Here is a 17,010-nt window from a genome sequence, read left to right on the forward strand (position 1 = left end):
TAGGATATTAGGATTTGTCATTCCGAATAAAAGGCAGTGCATAAACGTGAGCATTAGACCAGAATTCCTGAATTTAGTTTATCTTTATTGATGGTTAGGTGGGTCTTCGCAGGAAAACGATATTCCTGGGGAAAGCCCGCGTCCGTGTCCTTTTTTGAAAACGACTACCGTTCGCTTAATTACCGGAACAACTGTAAGGTTCGGATGCCATTGTCCATAGGCAAGAGACCGGAAACTTCTATTCCGAATTAAGTCTGGAATTGACTCATGGCAGTCTAAACTTCGTTTGGGATTTCACGAAACCTAAGGAGTTTACTTCCTTCGATAGGCTCACCCGTAAGACTCCACAGGTGTTTGTTTAGCCTGCGCTGTGTTTGTATGAGCAGACGCTTTCTTTGACGAGTAGAAGGTGAATTCGTCGAAACTACGTTCATCACTGTAGTGAAACTCTGTTCAGACAGCGCATCGTTTTTATACCGTTACTACATTTCTGTATTGCCGTCTTAGTTTTTATCGTGACAATATTTATCTTTGATTTTAGGGTAAAGCTGAGTTCTCGCTCACATTCAACCGCGGTGGTGCGATCGAGTTTGGACGGGCGCTAATCGAACTCGGTCGACGAGCCTGCGCAGCCAAACAGTACTTTGCTCCTCCACCACCCTACAGCCCACAAGCCGTCGGCGCAGCACAATACTACGATTGCCCTCCACCAGCATACGCCCCTCCACAGGCGGATCCTTACTACAACTTCGTACCACAGCACGAATCGTTCGGCGCACCACCAGGTAAGTTGGAGTAGTTGAATATCATCATTCTGTTCCCTGTAATTAGCTCTTGATATCTTTCTGTCGGCTTTGCGAAATAAATCCTTGACAGGCTGACACCAATACGAACGTTTTGTTTGTGTTCCAGCGCAGACTCTTTATTACGTGGGCTGTCCTCCACCTTACCCAGGAGCGGTGTCACAAACTGGCTCTGCTTGGGGAGTCGCTCCTCCGCCCACAGGGCCACAACAGCAGATACCACCCTACCCACAAACGCAAGTACCACAGTATAATAACATGCCCGGCGCAGGAACGAATTTCAACATTCCGAACCAGTCTAACATGAGCGCTTCACATGCTGGTAAGTACCAGGATGCGCACGCTTTAGTTAACGTCCGATTTTGATCTTTGATCATTAGTTTCCGGGTGTTTCTTATCTTTAACTTGCCCATATTCATCCATTTAATCGTATTGCCCCATCCTTGGAAGTCACAATACGGTGGTTTGGATGTCTAAGAGTCTGGTCCTCATTGCTTTGCGTCACTTACCTCATTTACTTATTCTCACAATCCTAGTTCCTTTCTATTTAAACAGCTGTGGTCCTAAAGTTCATGGGTGTATTCAGAGAGAACCCCGAGCATGGTGAATGCGACTTATGGTCATTTTACAGAGGTTTACTGTAGACCTACGTTTTTCCGTTTGTTAGGCCGATAGGGCTCAGTGGTAAAAGAGCAAATTTACTGACCGGAAGGTCTGTTGTTCGAATCTTACTTCTTAATCTCGGTTGCTGCTGTCTACACTTTGGCAACCTGGCAGTATCTCAGCACTCATACCTCTTTCAGGTGGCATGGCAGTTAGGCACCAAGGGGGTGCTACAGCTGAACAATTAGTGTATCACATCCGAATCACATGTTCTACGGTAGGCAGTCGAACGCAATTTCGTCTACAAATCAGGAGCCAGTGAATTCACCTCTAGCGTAGTATAGGTTAAAACACGTAAGCCCTATGCGCCCCACGCCACACGGTCGGTGATTCTCAGTTGGATTTCTAACTGCATTTTATCGGATCTCATGTATCCATTTACATCTTGGTTACCCTGTATTCACCGAGTTCCGTTTTCAAAGCCACGGGCGTTGTTGTCGTCTGTAGTTGCAGTACGAACAATTCCTTGGCCCTCATAGCTGATAACGGGATTTGGTTTCTGACGCATTTTTTCGTGTCATAGCCACTCAATTACTTGATTTATGGACAATATCTACCCTTGGATTGGAATTGAAACTGAACGAAATTCTCGAATTTCGCCACCGTTGGTGTTTGAATTTTGGCTTGAAGGAATACAAATTGGGTGCAAACTAACGGTCAGCAAGTCTGGCAGTACTATTGGGAATGAAAAATCATTATGGTTCTCAGTTATCTATTAGGTCTGATCCTTCGTCGATCGGATATCAATTTCGTGTTATCTCTTCAGTCCCCAAACCTGCGGACGAGTCTGCACGGGTTACGTACGAAAGCAAGATTTTTGCACTAGTGATCTATTTTCGTTCAGCCGAATAGATTGGTGTGTGGTAGCCGTTTTGCCTGTCTTCCCCAATTCGCTTTGTTCAGGTTCACCTGCTTTCTTTGGGCGCCAGAACACAATATTTTAGAACGAAATCATCAGTTTGGTGAATCTGTATCCGCAACCAGAATGATGTTTCCAGGGGAATTATTGACCTTGCACTAGTGATCTATTTTCGTTCAGCCGAATAGATTGGTGTGTGGTAGCCGTTTTGCCTGTCTTCCCCAATTCGCTTTGTTCAGGTTCACCTGCTTTCTTTGGGCGCCAGAACACAATATTTTAGAACGAAATCATCAGTTTGGTGAATCTGTATCCGCAACCAGAATGATGTTTCCAGGGGAAATTATTGACCTTAAGTTGAGATATTGCCATACGGAGCCATATTTAGCCCATCAACTCCTCCCATTATTTTGCAGTACTGGAATGTGTCAGCCAGCGTATTAACTGTAATTCTGTTACGGTTCTTCTGCGTGGGCGTCGACCAGAGCACGAACCACCTAAATCACATGTTGCGTGCAACCACAGTCCTACAATACTGCGACTTACTATATTTAGAAGTACGCGTGGTCTGCAAGAGCCGTGCTGAGCCGAACGTTAACAACTATCGTACATATGACAGTTAAATCGCCGGCTGCCTAACGCAGACAGATGAGATACTTTGAACCGTGTGCAGAACCAATAAACAGTTTGGGAAGATGAAATGTACGGATGTGAATATGTTTCGATCAGTAATGTGTGGAAGAAATTGACCGATACCAAAGGATTCGAGGGGGGAGGGACGACACATCAGAAAGTCATCTGTGTAATTCTTGATCTGATGGAAAAATACTTTCGCCATTCAACCTGGGTTGGATCGGTGGCTGTAGTTTGTACCCAATTGCATATTATATACTACCGTTGAGGTCAGCAATAAGCCTAGATTACACACAACAGAACTTTTGTTTCATTGGTGCCACAGTTGTACGTTTATTATTTCTTATACAAGTATTTACATCTTGATGTTGAACTCTGCAGGGCTATGCAAAGGATTACCTATCTACTACCAAATCGACCATAGTGTCCATTTTCATAAAGGGTACTCACACTGAATGTAGTAACTACAGGAGTGTTAGTTTAACCCCTGCTGTGACAAGCCTTCGGGCGTCACTGATTCTTCGTTGTCTTATGGCGGCTCGCGAATTCTTCAACCGTGAGCATCAAGCGGGATTTCGACCCGGTAGGGGCTGCGTTGTAGCACCCTTATGAGAGTGCGTCAGGTGTTAGCGGAATGCCACATGTACACCCAACCCATTTCAAGGGTGCGTTCGATTCTGTCTATTTGTCAGTGCTGCTAACCACACTTGCTCAGCATGATCTGCCCCAGAAGTTTCTTAACATAATCCGTCCCTATATTTACCTCTGGGCGTGTGAGAGTGCATGGTAAGCTCTCCAAAAGCTTCCCTACAAAAAAGTGGTGTCCGATAAGGGTGCCTACTCCCTCCGTTCTTGTTCAACTTCGTGATTGATTAAATGATGAGGCGAACTTTAGAAGGTCTTCAAAACCCCAGTGTTCAAGTCGTTGCTGGTGAGAACCTTTTCGATGTGGACTACGCAGACGACGTCATTTTGATCGCTGAAGACGAAGGCCAAGTAAAACGGTTGAATAAACTGACCGTTATCGTGCCATCATTCGGCATGCACCCCCGAAGTGCAAAGGCATGCTTCATAAAGTGCCGTCTCTGAACACACCCCTTACAATTGAAAGGGAATCGTTGGAGGTTGTGGAGAATTTTATATACCTCGATGGTTGTATTAGCTATGACGGAAGATGATGCAAGAATCTCAAAGGCTGGAATCATGTTTGTTAATCTGTACCACTTGTGGCGTCAAAAAGGCATATCACTGGGTTTCAAGGGCTGTATTGTTGTATGGTTGCGAAACATTATCTCTGCAGACAGATGATGTGAGGCGTCCTCAGCTTTTGACCACCGATGCCTTAGCGGCGTTCATGCTGTCAATTTCTTTCCAGTTTGTCTGACTGACCGATCTGAGGTTTAAACACCACAAAGTGTTTGCGTGAGGCCAGCACCAGGTCCCTTCCATTACTCACTATTCAAACTCCTTTGCATTTTATGGCTTTAGACATAATTAGGTAGACTTTGGGGTTGTACGGCAGTGAAGCATCAGCATCAACACTGATGTTGCTTTCTCTGATGATGATAATGAATGCATACAGCTCCATAGCCAACTGACTCTGAACTGTAAGTATGCTGTATCTGTGAGGGCACTGGGGTTTCTGTTCTGCAACTACCACGGTACGTCAATTTACATAAGTCTGGGTCCATTGTGGCTTATAATTGGTCAGTGATTCTTCTGAACTATGTGCGATGCATCTCATGGTTTCTTCCTAACATACCCGACGACCACAGTTTGTTGGTAATTCATGCTGTTGGCATCATTACCGTTCTCTCCTTTTTACCCCGGAATGAAGTGCATTCATACTGTTCCACGCACAGCCTTACGTATAACGAAACTTATTGATAACTACCCTGTTTGGGACTCCATTAACCTGATACAGCAGGCACATAACTCCTAGTGCCTTGCATTTCAATACAACACTAAAATTCTCCCACATTATTGACTAATCGTGTGACCTCTGAGTTGAACTCACCAAGCTGAACACATTCCATTGTGCGTTATCCAATCTGCTTATGATATTTTGTATTCCCGTAACACTAGACAGAAAGTGCCTCCGAAAATGGCTACTCATGACTGTGACTGACCCACAACCGGACTTCAAAACTGTTGGTCAGAAATCAACATGTAACCAAATGACCAGCTTATCTAGAGTAACATGTGGTCTAATTATGATAAATCGCGCACGAAATGTGAGTGTTGGCTGTTCCAGTTCTTCATCATCAGGTAGGCTCAGTCCCCTAGTTTCCGTAAGATTGACGGAGGGACTGCGCCTGTCTGATGAGTTCCAAGAAGGGTGAAACCGGTCATCGGCTGTCGAAGAATTTTCAGCAACTCCATAGTTTCTTCCAACTTTTTCCAACCACTAGTGTCAGTAGGTATTTTTTTCGTTTTCATTTCTTTCAGTTATGACTGTTATCCAAAAGACGACGAAATTTGGCTGCTTAGTAATATCCTTTTGGAAGTTGGTCTAGCTGCTTTTGAGGAGTTGAACTTGTTGGACTTTGTCGTATTCATGTAGTTTTTTTTAATTTTTGGCGTTCGAAGCAGTGGATCTTAAAGCCCATGCGTTTTTTGTTTCACTAGCTAAAGCTGCCGAAGCGGCCGCTTCAGCAGTGACTATGAATAACGTTCAACCTGGCTACTACTTCCAAGACAATCCGCACACGGTCTACGCACACCCGTCTGCCCCTCCTCCAAACATGGAACCTCCACCATTCCCTGCTGGGAGTAGTGCGAGTGGAAATCAGGATCCCCCACCCTACTCATCGGGTCCAGCTTCTAATAATCCATATGATAAGAAGAATCAATGAGGTTACCCGTCACAAAACGGATATCTCTGCGCTTTCAATTTGCGCCGCATTCGCGACCCCTGTTTCCGTTTAATCTCTTATCCTGACTGCCCTTCCACCACAGCACCCTATATTGTCAACTCATTGTCAACTGCATTGACATTACTGCCATGTGAAACTATTTGTTGTTGCTCTGCTTCATCTAATTGTTTCTGATTCGCTGACTACAGCTTGACATCTGCACGACATTTGGGATGCATTCCTCAACTCGGTGTTGTCCCCGAACTATTCATTTCACTGAGTGACTTCCATTGTTTTTTAGGATTGGTATAACAAATGGAACCACATTTTGGCCATCAGACACATCTTTTGTTTATGTATCGTAACGTGGCGTGGGGGCTGCTTTGTTCAAGCTGATCATTTGTGGCGGAATAGATTTCTCTGTCAGCTTTTTTGGTGGGCTTATCCGGCCGTTTGATATGGGATATAATCAATCAATTATACACTGCTATCCACTGATCCGAAGAATCGATAGTTGTCCTGAACAGCTAGCCACAGCGGGGGATGTTTTGAAAGTTATTCAGGCACGTATCACAGCTAGTCTGTAGGCGATTACATAGTATTTGCGAAGATCAGCCGCTGATCGATAGACTCGTCTACAAACTTGAGGAACTCCGTCTTGCTGTCTCTGATAATCAATACAATCAGTGGAAGGTGATTTAAGAGTGGCTTTGCTTACTATTACCATACAAACCTATTCTTACCGGCTGCTATATTTGCCAAAAACCCACTGCCCCCGAAGTTATATTTAGTTACCTGGTTGGTCCTAGCTTCTGCTGGATGATACCTAATCTACCCAGAATTTCAGGTACTTCCGTATACAAGATTCAAACTATCCGATAACGATAGCCTGATTTCTCAGTGCCTCTTATTCTTAGGTGTTCTGCTTCTCATGATCCCGTCATCTTATTCATCTCAGTTTTGGTATGATGAACGTAGAGTCTTCGTATGTTTCAGATGTTTTGGTCTTCGTACGACTGTCTGCGCCTGACTTCAGCTTCGCTTACCCAAATGAGCGACTAGGATCGCGTTAACTAGACAGCAATACGTTTACCACATATACTTCTCATCGTAATGAGTCTGATTGGTAACAGTTACGGTTTCCGCGTCAATTTTGGGACCTTTTGTCATCCTGATTATCGGAATCAGTGGGATAAAATCACGGTACGTCTGTAAATGGATTGATCGATCAGCACAGGCAGGTGTTGCTTGACCTGGGTGACTTTCCTGCAACCAGCTGAAGGAGACAACGGTCGATTGTCCATATCACTGAGCCGTAGTGCATAGCCCCTGCAGCGGAAAACCACAGCAACTTATTTGTTCGTTTCCTATGATTTGGAGAGTGGCTCGTCGTTGGGAAGAATACATTACCCACTCAGTACACCGTCTATTTGCATGCATATGAGCGTGGATCGCACACCAACTGGGACGTACTCATACTCATCGCATGCCTCCATCGGTCGGTCCAAAATGGCCTACCTTGGTCTTTCTCTGCACATTGCTATTTGGGAACCTATCACAACTAGATATCCAGTGCGTACGATATAAATCAAAAGCTTGTCTATCAATGTTGTTGAGCATGAAGTTCGTGTTGCCCAGTTTCCCTGTGTGTCGGGGTGAACTACTGGACGACACCGCGTGCACTAACTTAATGTCCCATGCAAAGCAAGGTTCTGGCTACTTGTCTTTGAATAAATGCGGAAGACAGCTTGGAACCATACCTTTGGGAAGGCAGCTTTCGAGTTCACATGCATTTGATTAGGCCTCATTCTCGATTGAATCGGCTAAGCGACATTGCTGTACTTGTAATCTGGATAACTGAGCTCGGTCCGTGGCATTCATTGCTCGGACCGATGAATTTGATTTTCTGTGCTCGATGTATCAGATGGGCAAATTTTGCTTCATACAGCATCTGTTCCGTGTTTTGCTACGCTGTAACCAGATAAGCTGCATGACACGAAATCAGGCTGCAGCTTTTATCTCACGAAAGTAAGTGAAGTTCTTGCTCCACTGTCTGTTGTTCGGAATAAAACACTTCACCACCTTTCGTACACGCGAATATCTAACTGGAACACTCGGTGATCCGCGGAGGAAGGCCTCCCATGTAGCCAGACCACAGCCAGCCTGACTTTTTTCCTTTGTGGTTGTTTGAATTGGTGTGTCTACAATAGTAATCCAAGAAGCCCTTAGCAGTTGTATTTGTCAACATCGTGTGATACTGTGAATCGATAACCCAGACAACTCCGGAAAAAATGACCGGTTCTTATTAGCGTATGTTTTTGTGCAAACAAAAAACTGATGGATATCTTCAGCAGGAACGCCAGTGACCTATAATTTTTGTTAATAATTTGTCACATCGGTAGGGTGTTCTCTATTCAGGTGCGTTTTTGTATGAATCATTCCAAAGGAATTGACGTAAGATTGACTGACATACGAACGGACTTAAAAAACTATTGGTCAGAAATGAACATATAACCAAATGATCAGCTTATCTAGAGTAGCACATGGTTTAATTATGGTAAATTGCGCACGAAATGTGAGTGTTGGTTGTTGTAATTCTTCGTTATCACTAATAAACCATATTGCCGAATGGTTAAGCTCGCCGCACGCGAATCAGTGTATCAGACAAGCCACACATCATAAGGTACAATGATGTTCTACATGCTGGGTAAGAGTAGGCTTTGACATAACTGACGTGAATAGATTATGCTAATTGCTGACTCGATGATCCATTTAATGTCAACACATTTCGGTTGAAAGCCTGAGCATATAGATACCACCCGTTCCAGCATGCTCCCCAAACGACACCGTAAGTCCTTAAAAACGCCTGGTATACTAGTCAACTTGTTTCAGAATATCTACACCAGTCTCGCATCCCATCGCAGTGGTTTAAATCTATCCTTCAAAATTGCACGGTTTATTACGACAATCGTCACAACGACAAAATTTTGACAAATATACCGCCTCAACGAATAAACTCATTTCGTCTATGCTGCGTAATTATGTGGACGCAATGGGCAAATCATGTATTTGTTGGGCACACGTAATATTTTCTTTACTCTGAACAGTCGTTTATGTGCAGAAAAAGCATAGATCTTCTCGTTCGTTTCAAGTGACCACGACATGTCTCGAAAATAAAAGTAGGTTCAACGATGAACTCTAGCAACCTTTCAGATACCAAACCATAATAAGTGCAAAGCGTTTGGAAAGGGTAGGTTCTGAAAAGTAGTTAAAGATTGGTTTGTTTTACGCGACCTCACTCCACCGAGGTCAAGGTCAGTCTGTTCCACCTCCTGACGAAGTGAGACGTATCCTAACGTATCCTGCGTCTTCTGTTTCTGAATGGTCTGCCCGACCGCCATCCTCACGTGACCTTAACCCCACTTTCCCGAAGGCGTTCACCAGCGTGAACGCATAAATCAGCGCACTTGAACATCTTGAGGATTTACACTCGCTTGTTGCAAGAAGTCTCTTTTCCACCTTGAATAATTCCATAAAGGAACTGGATCTTCAGGTTCTTGGTTTCAACTTACTCCCCATACTTTCTTTTCAGTGTCTTATGAGGTGAATAGGAGTGGTATATCGGTATTAAATGCATCCTTTTGGTCCTAGTTGCTTGATGTCATTGGCAGCATTTTGCGAGATTCATTAACATACCTTTCACATCATTTCGCTCTCCACATGCATAGATACAAATTTCAATACTGACATCTAAAGTAAACACACTTACTCTGGGAATGCTCTTCAACCAGAACATCAAAACCATCCATTTGACGCCTGATATATTGTAATTAGCACTTTTGCAACAATCTACATTGCCCTCTTGCACACACTACTCTTTATGACAGGGTTCTCACCATGAATCTCCCCCATGGGGAAAATCATTGAAAATTGGCACAGTTGGTCATTTGAAATTTCTGGTCGATTTGGCGAGTGATTAGCCCGTTGGTACGCTATTTTTAGTCCGCTGCTGAAGCAGTTCCGTAGGAGCTATCGCGTGCCGAATAGCTTTCGGACGCGCTTTCGGAGGAAGTGCCCTTTGAGCAACTGTAAAACGCTTCATCGGATGCGTAAGTCCCAGGCTTGAAGTGATAATCAAAACAAAACTGATCATCCGACGATCGCGGTGGGTTTCATTTGATTCACTTGCGGACCGATCAAACAATTCTATTTGCTAGATTGAAAAACGCTGTTGTTGTTGTTGTTTTCATTGTTTTATTCGTGTAGGCTGATATAGTATGCATTGGTTGCAAATGGGCTGACAAAATGCATTCAGATTCGTAACTGTAAACTCAGTAATCACGGCCTCACAGCCCAACCCACACTTCAAATAAACTACCATCGACATTACATATGAAGACATCTACCAGGGGTGGATGTAGTGAACTTCAAGTGTGGGCGATGAGCCATGAGCTGCAAACGGTGTTAAACAGTACAGTAACTTAATTCTGCCTGAACGCTTGAAGTTTTCCGAACAGTCGACCGATAAAATTCTCTAATTCACTCGCACTGGTCCACAGATCTCTCGCATCTGCGTTTACCTCAGCACGAGCATCATAGCGGTGGTAGCATGTGCAAGAACTTTTCGGTCTAACCCATTCTTCACAGAAGACATTTCAGCCATTGAAAAAGTCGATTCAGACACCACCGTACGGGTTATGGTGTGCTTATTATAAACGTTTGTCCTACTGCTTGTTTTCCAGGGTTCTCTGAAACGTCTTTTTTCGGAGTTATTCCTTCACCCACTAGATCCTTTTGATGCTTTTAAAAAGTGATCACTACGAAACATAGAAATCGGTTACTAATGTGACAAAGGTTAGAAACGATCATGAAGTTATTGGTTCTCAAGTTTTGATCAACAGTCTGTAAAATTTTCGCTGGATAACGTTTCTCTCTTCACACAAAGGCTTGCTCGAGCCAAGTGAACAGAATGAAATGACATTCAATACTACTCACAAAGTCGATGGGAACCCTGGACAGCCCACTCTCGATTTCCTAACTGGGGCTCATCAAGCAGGCTTAGTCCCCGAATATCCGTCAGCACCGTTTCGTTCTTGGACGCTAAACTCAAATTATGCTACGATAGGCATTCATCTGCAAAATAAGCTGATGTTTCTAAGAGAGTCAGGTGAAATCCATTTGAGTCTCTCATTTTTCACAGTTTTTTGGAAATTCGGCCTAACTGATTAGTCTCCAGGAGGGTAAAACTGGTATCAGAGCGTTCAGAGTTTTCATCGACCTCGTGTGCATTGTCATGAGAGCGTCTGGTCATCCACTGTCACCTCCTGTCTACGCGTATTGTCAGCCAGAGGCTATCGATCTCTTGTTTGGTAAGCTTTGATCGAGTTCGTCAGTTCTGCCTCTCTAGCAGCACTCGATGCCAGCTCAACATGCCGTTTGTTCCATTTCTTGCGACCTGTCTGTGTCATTCTCAAAAGGAACCGATACTTGGTGCACTTGTGGTCGGCTGATTCAGCTGAACCAGTGTACTATCATATCGGAAAATCAGGAGCATTGAGCGCCTAGTTCGTAACTGTCTTAGCACATGCCCATGCAATCGCACGTGCGCCGTACACAAGTGCACAATTGTGCAGTCGTGAAGCGAGGCAGTGTGTGAACTGGGTGACCCGCAAGCTGGGCTGGCCGCTCAGGTTTCGTAAACGCTCACAAAAGTGATGCGCGAGACGCGAGCCTTGCGATCTCCAAACAGACCAGACACATCAAACACATCGTATATACTGTCTGGTATTTATTCATGGGTGAGCCTGTTGTGACCACCGCCCCCTGGATACTCGAGCATCTCGCTCAGTTTCCCGGTCGTCCAGTCAGTACGTTGCATCATCGCCATGTGCCCATATTTGCGCCAGGCATACACATCACTGCATAGGTTGTCGATCTCCTATCATTTGTGGGTGTGACAGGCAATTCCAGATAATAAACTCGGACCCCCTATCCCTATCCCTGCCCGCCGGTGAATGAGTCAGGCGATCAGGGGTTCGTGCTGCCCCCGATTGAGTTAGAATATGAAGGAGTCAAACCGGTTCAGCGTCAACAAGTGGAATGCCCAGTTAGCGGTGAGATCGCATGGATAAGAACAGTTGGTGAAATCGATGCATACTGCCAAACTGAACGTTCGAAAGCTGTTCGCCGGAATGTGTACGGTCAGCATGCAGCAGCGAAAGGAGTCTGTCATGAAAATTCATGCGCTTGTTAGCAGCACAAGCCAAACAACTCTGTCCATTGTAGTTCCGGTTTTAGATTATAGCCTCGACGACCCTATCGAGACGCCAGGTGCGCGATTCACTGGCCCAGTATCATGATGTCATGAGAACGAAGAAGGTAGCGAACAAAGCTTGTTTTCTGTGATTGTTCATCTTGGCTAATACATCACAAATTTATATTGTAGTAGAAATCACGTGGAAAAGTTTAAGATCGGGGCTACACTTTAGAGAAATAGAAGTCAAAGGAAGGGGGTTGGGTGAGGGGTAGGTCAATGGGTCATGACGTCAATGTCAGACAGACTCGTGGGACCAGATGTTTCGTAGGCCAGTTCAAGTTCAGAGGTCTCACAAGTTTCTTTTGGATGCAAAGTTGTGGATCCAGCAGTCGGATTCCTATCGCCTCTGCGATCGATAGTAGTCTGGATCGTACCAGTCGTGATCCGTTCAGAGGTACCCGGTATATGATGGTGAAGGCTTGCTTCTTGTCTATGATATGACAGGTTTCGGCCAAGTGTGCTGCAATCGCGCTTGAGCCTGGTTTCTTTCCACTACCACTCAGAGATACGGGATTGTGTTCTCGTATTCTGTCCGACAAATGCCTTGTCGTACGACCAACGTATGATGCTCGGCACGAGCATACGAATGAGTACACACAAAAGCTGGTGGTAGAACGTGGCAATTTGTCTTTCAAGCAGAATCTTATAGTGGGGCTGGAGTTGAAGCTCAAACATAGATTAGCGGCCAAGTATGTCGTATCAACGGAGTTTCTAAGCCTTCTGGTGATTAGTTCAGCAACCGAGTCACCTTTGAATGGAAACCTCATGTATACGGGCTTCTTTCTAACAGAAAACTCCGTAGGTTTGGGTTTAACGGCTTCCATAGTCTTCAGTCTTCATGACGTCACCCCAATCCCAGCGGGTTATGGACAGAAACAGATGTGACCACTTGGGTCACGTATACAAATGGCACCAAAATTTCGGTAATCTCTTGAGACTCTCTCCTAAAGCCAAGTAATGTGGTAGTGGAGCACCGGTAACAGCACTGGAGGCTCTGATTATCATGACCATAACTAGTGACATTCACTGCTAGCTATCGTTTAGTCTCCGATCGATCCCATTAACCTCACCAGTTGGAGCGTTTCTCTGTTGAACAACTCGTTTTTGAGTTGGGGTGAACTGAGACATCCAACCGGTCGAGTGCTTCCTATACGTTGCCAGACATGGTCCAGTCTTGCCCAATGGCGTTCGTGCATCCAAGCTATTGCCTTCAATGCATAGCTCCCCTACAACCTCCCCCCTCCGATGAAAATTTCACTAACAACCAACCAACTAGTTAAGGGCGATACGGCTCAGTGGTTGGAGCGAGAATTTACTGAATCCGGCCTCTGTATCTCGACTTTTCCTGTCTAGCCTTGGGCGACCCGGTAGTATACCAGCCCTCGTGCTTCCACCAGGTGGCATGGCAGCTAGGCACCGAAAACGTGTTACAGCTGAACGATGGTCAACGTCAGCTACCGCCTCCAAGGCGCAGCCATCTACCCCACTTTCACAAATCATCGGTGAACGAGACTGTGGCAGCTATAACCACAATACGGCAAGTAGGCGGTTCTTGCAGTTGTTGTTGTTGTTTTTGTTGTTGTTGTTGTTGTTGTTGTTGTTGCTGCTGCTGCTGCTGCTGATGATGATGATGATGATGATGATGATGATGATGATGATGATGATGATGATGATGATACATCACAAGAGCTAACTCCTTCAAATTTACAGCTCTGTGACAAAGTTTCCGAGACTAGACTGAGTTACTGGAATGAAAGAAGGAATCTGAGAAAGATAATGGTGTTATTATTACGTTTGAAAGTTATCAAAAGTATGAACGAGCAAAAAAGTTACAAAATAAAAAAATGGCGCGGTGAAAGTCGTCATAACAAAGTACGATGATGAAAGTGGACTGAAAATTAAGCGGAGCATTATAATCCCTTCATTTTGATCACGTTCTCCGCCAAAGTCAGAAGTTGTTCACAAAGTTGTTTAACGATTGTGGGGTCTTTTTCAAATTTACGCGCTTGATCTACTAGCCACGATCTGGCTTTGTTGGCTAGGAGGCTCCACTCATTGGCAGCATCCTGGGCTCGGAGTCTCAAGTAAGCAAGAGAAAGTGCAGTCGCCCATACAGTAGTAGTGATCTTCGTTGTTGCCGGGGCGGGCCCTGTGGGAGGAAACGAACAACGCGATACTGAAACGAAGGAACTTTATCTGCTGAATTTTCCCTTCATACAGTCAGTCTGATGAGTAATTTTCCTCCGACTAGACAGACAAGATGCCATGGAGAAAAAAATCAGCCTCTGAATATTAATTGTCGCATGATAAAGACAGAAACGACAACCACTAGGGATTCTTCAGGCAACTGCTCCAAATCTATCTCTAGAGCATGGGTAGAGCATCTGGAATCCAATGCTAAGGTTCATACATTTGCGCGGTTTCATGTCGCTTGCTTTGACAAGGTTGCACATTTTTTTCGGAATTTTTAGTTGTTTTTTAAGCACCGAGATGATCACGTCAGTCTTGGAATCGCCAGACACTTGGCATCCACGGGCTCCAAAGATATAAAATGTATTCCTAGTGGATTTTTCCTAATTTACAGTTGGAAATGGTTGAAGATATTTTCTCACCAAATCTTTTGCAAATTATGGTTATTAAAAGTTTTTGAATAATGTGAATGACGGTGATCACAAACCTGTCCTGACAGAATCCCTCTTTGCTGTTTGTAAGTAGACTGCAAATCGTAAGCACATTTATGCAAGGACTGCCAGAAGGGAGATCAAACTACGGCTACAAAGTTTCCTTTGGGTGGCGTTATTGTGTCCCGATCTGGCAGAAAAAGGCATGTTCATGGTAAGAATGAATAGCGGTTTTAGCTGTTCCCTTTCCCACACAAAAAGTCACTGGCTGAAGATGAGACTAGATTGTACAGCTGGTTGGCTAACATCGACACAATTATGCATCTAAACAACAGAAAGCTACAGGAAGCTTCAGACTTCTGTGTAAGTTTCATACGATTAAATATGAACATCCTTTTGACAGACTGTCTGCCTGGGCTTACAACTATTTATTGACTGAAGTTAAGTTAGTTCTACGTTGTCATTTTAGATGGGCATATTTGATCACTGTCCCAGTATTATTCACCAGGATACATTACAGCAATCCCCACCCACAATTATCCAGTACCCTAAAGAACAATGTAATACAGGCACAGCTATTCTTCCAGCTTAAATTGTTTGAAATGAATATTGGTCGTTTTGTTTGAGTTTTGGTTAATCAGCGATATTTCAGCTCGCATATATAGTAAAATTTCAAAGACACTACTAGTTCTATATTAAACGGGTCATTGCGTGGTGCCAATAACCGGTTTACCTTACTTCTTGCACACTGCATGGCAGTGTGCAATAAAGTTTGGCGCTTATCACACCTCGGGCATCTGAAGGTCACGGTCCAACATCGAAAGCTTACGGGAACACAATCCACTCTTATTGACCTCAGCTTTAAGAATGTCAGCCTCAAACCCCATGGATTGATGAACAGGAAGCCACCATTCAGATAAATCATTTCGCGTCTGCTCATCATGGCCTGTTTCTGTCGCAACCATTGATCTACGAGCTTTTGAGCAGCTCTGCCAACCAGCTACTCTGGCGCTCTCTCTACTACTTACGGATAGACATTTGATGCACTCACGGTAACTGAGCTTTCGGAATCTTCGTTATTTACCAACTTGGGGCGAGATCTAGGCACTGCGGTATACTGTTTTTAGGCTTTGGTATAGGTTTCAGACCTTTGTGTACAATTTCCTCACTGCATTAGATACCCGAAGGTAGCCGCTTCTGTGCTGTTCAACTGCTAACTTCATTGAGAACCCGCGCTAGATAAAATACCATTTGACGTGAACGTACCATTCGACTTATATACGTACCAACCAATTACATTCATGATTGGTTTGCACCAAGTGATCAGCTTGGGCAGGAATTTCTTTTTATTGTGGATTAACCACCTCTATATCCACAATGGACAGTTCGGAAACTGTCCAAGTTACGGGAACTCTCAAGGAACCAGATGGATCATACAGGTGTCAGTTATCCATGATGAGACTGTACACTTGTTGATCATCCTAAGACACCTACATCAACTCACACCATGTAATACAGTTGGGTTTGGAAAGTTTCCCGCGCAGTTTGCCTCTGCGGACTCAAACCTCGTTATCCTGCACCGCGATAGATGAATACATTCTGCGTTGCAACTTAAGATTCGTCCACCACGCTAAAAATTGTGAACACTGGAAAAGGATTTAGCAAACCAGAGGAAAAGAAGTTCAGTTACCAATAGTTCATTGTCGAAGTGGTTGATCCGAGCTTCAAAAGGAGTCCGGTGAAAACTTTTCATCCTGGACAAATGGTGATATACCTAAGGTGTAATACACTACTCAAAAGGTTGTTGAAAACTCTGCGAGAACCCACCTCCGGTTAGTCCTTACTGGGGATCGTCAGGTAGCCGCAGTCCCCGAGTTCCCGTCAATTTTATGTTCTACTTGAGCACAAGTTGCACGACATTCGAGCTATAAGCTTATCTGCATACCAAGTTGGTTTTGACAGGAGGCTCACCTGGAACCCAGCTTGAGAACATCGTAAACGGGGGATCAGCTGGGTTCCAGGTATATAGATTGGTTTCATCATCATCATCATCATCATCATCATCAATGACAGCATGACATCAGTGCTCAACACCAATGCTTCACTGCCGTACAACCATGACTTATTTGAAAGCCTTATTGTAAAGCAAAGAATAAAGGTGGATGGGGGAGGGACTTAGTGCTAGCTTAACACAACCATTCCGAGGTGCCTACACCTCCAGACATTCACTCAGGCAATCTGGACAGAAACTGACAACAAGAAC

The 17,010-nt window shown here is 44.4% G+C and overlaps 2 protein-coding genes across 2 annotated transcripts in view; one reads left to right on the forward strand and one right to left on the reverse strand.

Moving 5' to 3' along the window:
• The window catches only part of T265_10376 (hypothetical protein), a gene marked incomplete at both ends in the record, with an annotated part of 9,126 nt that extends 2,910 nt beyond the window's left edge, over positions 1-6,216 (forward strand). Inside the window, 3 exons of the mRNA XM_009176732.1 lie at positions 542-785; positions 913-1,125; positions 5,584-6,216. Of these exons, the coding sequence (XP_009174996.1) occupies positions 542-785; positions 913-1,125; positions 5,584-5,810 (684 nt within the window). The remainder of the gene's footprint in view (positions 1-541; positions 786-912; positions 1,126-5,583) is intronic.
• A 7,823-nt stretch (positions 6,217-14,039) lies between these two features.
• The window catches only part of T265_15139 (hypothetical protein), a gene marked incomplete at both ends in the record, with an annotated part of 6,357 nt that continues 3,386 nt past the window's right edge, over positions 14,040-17,010 (reverse strand). Inside the window, one exon of the mRNA XM_009176744.1 lies at positions 14,040-14,275. Within this exon, the coding sequence (XP_009175008.1) occupies positions 14,040-14,275 (236 nt within the window). The remainder of the gene's footprint in view (positions 14,276-17,010) is intronic.

Source organism: Opisthorchis viverrini, assembly GCF_000715545.1.
Source record: "Opisthorchis viverrini unplaced genomic scaffold opera_v5_366, whole genome shotgun sequence".
In the NCBI taxonomy this organism is placed as follows: Eukaryota; Metazoa; Platyhelminthes; class Trematoda; order Opisthorchiida; family Opisthorchiidae; genus Opisthorchis; species Opisthorchis viverrini.